The sequence below is a fragment of the Ceratosolen solmsi genome, unplaced genomic scaffold, assembly GCF_000503995.2.
Source record: "Ceratosolen solmsi marchali unplaced genomic scaffold, CerSol_1.0 scaffold4, whole genome shotgun sequence".
Taxonomy (NCBI): Eukaryota; Metazoa; Arthropoda; class Insecta; order Hymenoptera; family Agaonidae; genus Ceratosolen; species Ceratosolen solmsi.
In genome coordinates this window covers 608,511-616,225 of record NW_011948449.1, presented here as the reverse complement: position 1 = coordinate 616,225, position 7,715 = coordinate 608,511, and the positions used below count along the sequence as shown (strand labels likewise).

Sequence of the window (7,715 nt, the reverse complement as noted above, 5' to 3'; positions counted from 1 at the left end):
TATGAAACTTTATTCTGTTTATCCGCGCGTGCAAAAGTATGCACCCTATAATATATATCAAGTCTTTCGAAGTGCATATACTATTAGAGCATGAAAAAATATCCTTATCTAAGAATAGTAATTTTTAATTGCTCAAAGGATCTACATTTCTTATCTAAGGATTAGGATCATATCAAGTTTTTGAAAGATAATTTCCTAATTTTTATAAATAAAAAAAATTAACTTTATAATTTTGTAATAAGTTTTTTCATAAAACTTTTTTTTGAAAAATGCTATTTATAATTTGAAGTAAAAAATTCATTCAGTTTTAGTAAAAGATAAATCTTACGTGGACACCAAAATTATTTGTTAGTATTCCTTATACGATACTGCTACTCCATTATATGCGGGTGTGTTTGCAACACGGAAGTCACGCTATTTTTATATTCCCGTCGTATCCGTCATTTTTAAGATTCCATGATATCTTTTTCTGGCAAAAAAATATTCTTCATTGGTTGAGAATTTATTGGAATAAAAAATTCAAAACAATATAATGAAAGGCAATGATTTTTGTTTATTATAGATGAAAAATAATTAAATTAACGTATAGAATCGATTTTGCGTAATTTTAATAAAATTACAGCCTAACAATATTTTAATTAATAAAAATACAAATTAATTTTACATTTGTCTTATCAATAGCGTTTGAAACTAATGGAAATGTCAATCGCAAACGAAAGTTTGATATAAATTAACAAAAATGTTATAATACAGAACAATGAAATGTAATTTTTTAAGGTAAAATTAATTATTTTAGAAAAATTTGAAAAAAGAGAATTCTTACTAATTGATAAAACACGTGGGTAGTAATTTTTTTATTATTCTTATATCAACTGCTTAATCATTCTAGATTTAATGAAACAACGAAACAGATAAAACTTTCTCACATAAAAAACCTAAATGCATCGAAAATGAAGTTATGCTACAGTATGAATTGTAAAAAAAACATAAGAACGTGTATGATTTTTAAATGATTTTCAATTTATTAATCACATGTACCATCTGGACATTAATAAAATTAATTTGAGAAATAGTCGACTCCTAAGTAACACGCTACGTATGATGCGTACGAGAAAGGTGTGTGTATGTGTGCGCGTGCGCGCCTATGTCGTGAGAGAGAGAGAGAGAGAGAGAGAGAGGCTAAGATAAAAGACGAAGGAAAGGAAAAGAAAGGAAGTCATCGGTTGAGATGCAAAAATAAAAGTTAACCATTGTGCCATTGCCGTACACGGCTGGACGGTTTGTAGAGATATTCGATCATAGCAGTGAAGAGGAGAGGGAGCTTAGAGAGAAGGGACTCTTGTATTGCGTTGCGTCCCCGTGCATATGCATACGTATGTGTGTTCGCTCGTGCGTTACCCACGTGCGCGCCTAGCCGCGCGCGAACACATAACGCGTACAAAGGAAGCCCCATGAATCTTTGTTTGGCGACGCGCGTTAGCCCACGCCGAGAAAAAAAAATCAATATCAGTACACTGAGCATTCTATACCCTTGTAGCCAGCGATATGATTCCGCGAAAATGAAAAGCCTGCTACGATGTAAATAAAGTTTATTGTTGAGTCGATATCATACTTGTTCATGTCTTCCCAAGCCTCAGTCCTCATATACACACCTTCATAATTAAAATCATCTTTCAATATTTGCAACTCATTGTTGATTTACACACAGAGTGCGGTGTCAAAACAGAACGCACAAACACGAATTCAGCTTTCGTTAATTGTGAATTCTCCTGTTGAATTATCTACAAATGTTTCATTTACATGTGATTATCGTTTCTTTGTAGATGTCCGAATCTGCATCGCACGGCAGGCGACACCGAGAGGCGCTATCACCTGCGTTACTACAAAACATGTATGTGCGTTCACGATACAGACGCACGAGGCTTTTGCGTAAAAAATGGACCCCATTGCGCGTTTGCACATGGTAACCACGACCTCAGACCCCCGGTCTATGATATCAAAGAGATTCAGGCAATGGAAAATCCAGACCTTGACCCAAACTCTACTAGTAATGGGCCCAACATTCTCGATAAAGAGCGCAATCTCATGAACGAGGATCCCAAATGGCAAGATACCACTTATGTCCTTAGTAATTACAAGACCGAGCCCTGTAAGCGACCACCAAGGCTCTGCCGACAAGGATACGCCTGTCCGCAGTACCACAATAATAAGGACAAAAGAAGGAGTCCCAGAAAGTACAAGTATCGGTGAGCATCTAGCGATAAGCTAAATTTTCTTATTTATCGATTTACTTTGTTAACTCGTTATACAGTGCTATTTATTAGGTTTATATTATTTAATTATTTGCGGTATGTGATTGTACGACCTATGTGAACATACGATGTTTTCAAATTAAAAAATAATATTTTTTTATGTAAAATTAATTAACGAATTAAAATAGAATGTTATATTGAATATTTATTCACATTTTATTACAAAACATAATTTAAATATAAGTTATTATAAAAAAAATTGTTATTTACATTCTAAAAGTTCTACACCCTGCCCGAATGTCAAACACGGCGAGGAGTGGGGTGAACCAGGCAATTGCGATCAAGGCGATAACTGTGTTTATTGTCATACGCGTACTGAGCAGCAATTTCATCCAGAGATTTACAAGTCGACCAAATGCAATGATGTACAGCAAGCGGGATATTGTCCACGAGGAGTCTTCTGTGCATTCGCGCACGTTGATCGTGAGTGAACAGATTTTTTCTTTTCCTCGATTTATCAGACTAATTATTTTAATGAATTACTTAATGTATTGTCTGAATATCTTTCAAATTAATCATTTTATCAATTTTTTAGAACATTTTCAACTATTCAAAACATTAAAATTTATATTCAGTATTTGTGATGAATATGTGAATTTATTAAAAATACTATTAACTTCATACATAATACTTATTTAAAAATAATTAAAATTTAAAATTTTAATTTTTTTAAATTAACTAATACACATATTATATATAAATGAATTTATTTTACTTAACTTTATTATTGCGATGTATTCTAATTTATGTTGTAGTCTTACCAACAGAAGAAATGAATTTAGCACGAGATCTGGTCTCAGTGCCTTTGGATTGCACAAATTTGGTAGATTTACTTAGCAATGCTTTGCCGTCTGATAAACGATCACATGATAAAGATAAGACTCTTAGTGATAGCAATGTAAGTAAAATGTATACATTTGCGCTCTTATGAGTTATATTAACATTAAATTTTCATTTCTTTTACAATTCTTATTTGTTATATAATCTACGTATTCTTTCTCAATATTTCTTTATATAATATTTACAAAAACAATGACATTTAAAAAATCTAAATATTGTAATGACCCATGTCATTAGTTGACTATATTACAGAATGGTAGTGGAGAAATTTCCGAGTCTGCTAGTACAAGCAGCCTTGGTAGTAATGGTTCACATAGTAAAGCTCCAGGAGCTCAGCTTCATCACAATTCTACATTACAACAAAAACTTACAACCTTTTTTTGTAATCCTACTCTACTTCAAGCTGTAAGTTTTGTTAATATAAATAATTATCAATTATCTACATACATATTATAAATAATATTTTAACTTTATTTTTCAATTTCCAGAGTGAAGCACGTAAGCAAATAATAGCGATTGATGGTGACCCTTTACTAACTAAGACTGAAAAAACACAGAAGAAGAAGAATCTATATGTTGCATATAATTTAAATTCATTAGCACCGCGACCAACTATATCGTCGCCCCTTTCAGCATCTTTTTATCATAATGATACTGTTGAATCTGTCGTTGGTAAAATATTTTTTATAGGATGTCGTTTATATAGATATTTGTAAATATTCAAAATGATACTATGTATTTAATAATTAATTACATAAAGATAATATTTTATATTCAATAAATTGTACCATAATTAATCTAATACTATATTTAATTTAATTTTAGGAAGTGCTTTAGATGATTTACATCTTGATGATCCACTTGGTTTAGTTGATTCTATACATAGAGATACAAATTCTCCTATTAGTAATTCTATATCAGCTAGTTTAGCAAATTCTGGATTACTCTGTAGTTCAGCACCAGTGAATATTCCTGGAATGGCTGAGCGCTCGGTTCTTTCAAATTTTTCACCATCAACATCAAGTCCTCTTCAACCTCTACAAACAGCAAGTAATTTTCTTACTACAGGTTCTAGATTTTCCCATCAAGATTCAATTGAATCAGTAAGCAAACATTGTTTCTCCTTATATTTAATATAAAAGTATAATTGCTAATTTTATTTTATTTGATCATTAATCAATTTCTTTTTCAGTCGATGTCATCATTTATAAATCAAGTATCAGATCCATTTAGCAATCACATATCACAAAGTACTTCTGCGTCGAAACTTGGTGCATTTAACAATAGTCTATTTGACTTCTCCACTAATCAAGGAATGTCTCCATCATCGCGCGTTCAACCGCTTGCAGCATCACCATTAGTTAATGCTTTTTCAATTAGTCCGAGTAATAATACAACGGGGTCGTTGTCTGAAGTAAGTAAAAATTATTTATTAATTTTCGTATTTATAAAATAAATCTCTTTAAATTATTTTTCAAAATTATTAAGCTGCAGGTGCAAAGGTTGAGAGAAGAATTGACATCTAGTCGCGCACAATTGGCCACTTGGGATGAACGAATCAATCAAGCACGAGCTGCTTGTACTGCGTGGCAATTGGAGTGTGAAGAATCTAAAAGAAAAGCTGCCCTAGCGGAACAACAAAGAGACGAGGTAGAACAATTTGTAAGATTTATTCCATTACTAATAATTTATATTCAAACTTTTTTAAATAAGCTATAGTAATTCATAAATGTTTACTAGGCTCTATTACAATTAAAAGCTCTAAAGGTTGAAAATGACGCAACAAATGGCAGCGGTCCATTTCTTAGTACACTTGGAAGAGCTAGTGATCTCAAATCATTATCAATAACTGCTTTAAAGTCAATGCAATCACAACTTAGATCAGACCTTGAAGAAATAGAACAGGTAAAACAATGTTGTTAGTTAGATGTAAACACTTACATGCACAATGAACAATTATTTTAATGAAACAATTTCCAACTATTTCAACTTTGAGGTGTAAACTTATATTGATACCCTCAACACTGTTTTGAAACATGATGCAAATACGATATACAGATTGATATAATTATCAAATATTTTTTAACACTAATTAATAAAAAGTATTTATAATAAGTGTGATAACTTTTCACTTTCAAAAAATAGAGGAACAATAACTATGTATTTGATTGAATAAAATCATTACATTTAATTTAAATTTTATTCATTTCTCTAATTGAATGTTTGCTTGAAATGTAATATAAACTTTTATAACCTATATTTTTTTAATTAAAAAAACAAAGAAATATAATTTTTTTTATCACTTATTGACTTAATGGAATAGATACATGATAGATAAACTGTTGATGTTTTAGGTGCTATACAGGGAAACGGCAACAAAATGTATGGTTTGTGAAGAGCAAAATCGCACTGTCACTCTATCACCGTGCAATCATTATGTGGTTTGTTCAACTTGTGCACCCAATCAACATGAATGTCCGTACTGCCAGACTCCGGTCGTCTCCACAAGTTAGGTCTTAATACTTGGCAAACGGTTTATTTTATCATTACTATTATCATCATCATTATTATTATTATTAACTTCAAACAAATTCAAAGAGAAAAGATCGTCGTGTGCGTTATTATTATAGATTCTAAAAAGAGCTTTCAGAGCAAATAACATCATCATTTTATTAACAAAAAAATCAAAGTTGAAAAATGATATGGACATTGTTTTTATAGTCTTTAGTCATACATTTTTAATTTTTTTCATTCTATATTCTGTACAGCCGTGTTTCATTTGTTAGATAACATTTTTCATATTAGAAAAGAATTAATCTTCTATAATGTTGATCAAAATCAACTAACTAGAAAAGAAACAAAAATATTTGTACGCATTATTGTTATTTTAAAATATGAACAATAGTTTCATCAGTCATTTCATACTATTTTCATAAAACAATCTTGTTTTTATGCGAAACTGCAATTCGGTAAAAACATCAAGCCATAATAAAAGTAATGAAGACAAAAATATAGTACTATTGTATCTTGTAATATATAAAATATTCTTTATAAAATTACTTTTACAATTCTTGAAACGATTGTAAGTTTTAATTAATATTTAACAAAAATTGAATAACTTGAAAATAAAAAGTATCTAAAACTTTATCGAAACTGTAATATATTTAATTGTTATCTTCATTATTTTTTAAAAATATTGAAAAATAAAGAAATTTTTCTTTGAATCGATAAAGACTTAATTTATATACTTTATAGACAATGTTTTAGTTTTGAGCAATTTGGGTACATTTTAAAGAAAGTATATAGTATTATTTTTATAAATATCGCAGAGTATTTAATTTGCTTCAATACAATTTCTTTAACTACGTTTTGCATTTATAACTGTTTAAGATGTAATTTTAAAGATGAATTTAATACTTTAGTATATAATGATAAAATATTCATTTCACGATATTATTTCATACATAAAGGATGTGCATAATATTATGCATTTATCAATATTTAATAAATGTATAATAAAAAGATCTTTTAATTTCTAATTACATATGTTACATGTCTGTTAAATGACTTGATAAATTGTATTTTGAAAAATAACAATATACATAGAACTATTATACTAATAAATGTTACAAATAATATCACAGAATAATATTTAAATTTCATTGTACATAATAATATTATTTGATACAAGTTTGTTTTAATATTCCAGTTTTTCTAAGCTTTAATACTTGATACAGGGATTTAGACAAGATGGAGCATAAAGGATTTAATGTTAATTACTTTTTTAAAACATATATTACAATTGCATTGAAGTTTTCTTTTTACATATAACTAACTAAAAATTTAAAGGGTTACGCATCAAATAATTCATATATTAAATAATTTATCTTTCCATTAATTATCATGAATGGAATCGCGACTTTATTCGCCAAAAAATAACCTTTTAATATATAAAATGTATTTAATAGTAAATAACATTAGTATTAAAATATATAAATGTAAATAATTGCAGGTACTAATTATTAGCATAATACAATTTTTTTTATATTAAACTATAAGACTTATTTTATTTTATGTATATATTTTTTTTTATTATTGCTGTTCATATATAACTTATTTACATTTAATTTTGAACATTACAAATATGTACAATGTATTTTCAATTATTCAAAAAAACAATTCACTTAAACAATCTTACATAGATTATATAATATATTAGATTAAAATATTTATACATCATATAGCATTTTATTCAGATATTCAATTTTTCTCTTATTTTGCTATGAATAAATTTTACAATATTTTAATCATGATTTAAAAAAAAACAATTAAGATTAAACTTCTTAATCTCACATAGATTTCCAATAAGCATTTGTTTAAGCTTTAAAAAATGTTAATGAATCGCTAAAAATTAACAGTTCCAGTTTTGTAAAGATACTTTATAGTTTTAAGATTTTTAAAAAATGTCTTTCATTATTTAAATTAAAATTAAAATAACTGCCAACATGCAGTATAAATACAAAATGCAGTATAAGTACATAAATTTAATAATCCATCTTGTCT

General features: G+C 28.3%; 1 protein-coding gene across 1 annotated transcript in view; it reads left to right on the top strand.

Moving 5' to 3' along the window:
• unk (RING finger protein unk) overlaps positions 1 to 5,872 on the top strand; it is a 7,231-nt gene extending 1,359 nt beyond the window's left edge. The window contains exons 2-11 of the mRNA XM_011504889.1: positions 1,824 to 2,246; positions 2,533 to 2,735; positions 3,068 to 3,210; positions 3,390 to 3,557; positions 3,641 to 3,824; positions 3,978 to 4,255; positions 4,345 to 4,566; positions 4,641 to 4,802; positions 4,893 to 5,057; positions 5,507 to 5,872. Of these exons, the coding sequence (XP_011503191.1) occupies positions 1,824 to 2,246; positions 2,533 to 2,735; positions 3,068 to 3,210; positions 3,390 to 3,557; positions 3,641 to 3,824; positions 3,978 to 4,255; positions 4,345 to 4,566; positions 4,641 to 4,802; positions 4,893 to 5,057; positions 5,507 to 5,665 (2,107 nt within the window). The 3' untranslated portion in view covers positions 5,666 to 5,872. The remainder of the gene's footprint in view (positions 1 to 1,823; positions 2,247 to 2,532; positions 2,736 to 3,067; positions 3,211 to 3,389; positions 3,558 to 3,640; positions 3,825 to 3,977; positions 4,256 to 4,344; positions 4,567 to 4,640; positions 4,803 to 4,892; positions 5,058 to 5,506) is intronic.
• Positions 5,873 to 7,715: the final 1,843 nt, after the last annotated feature.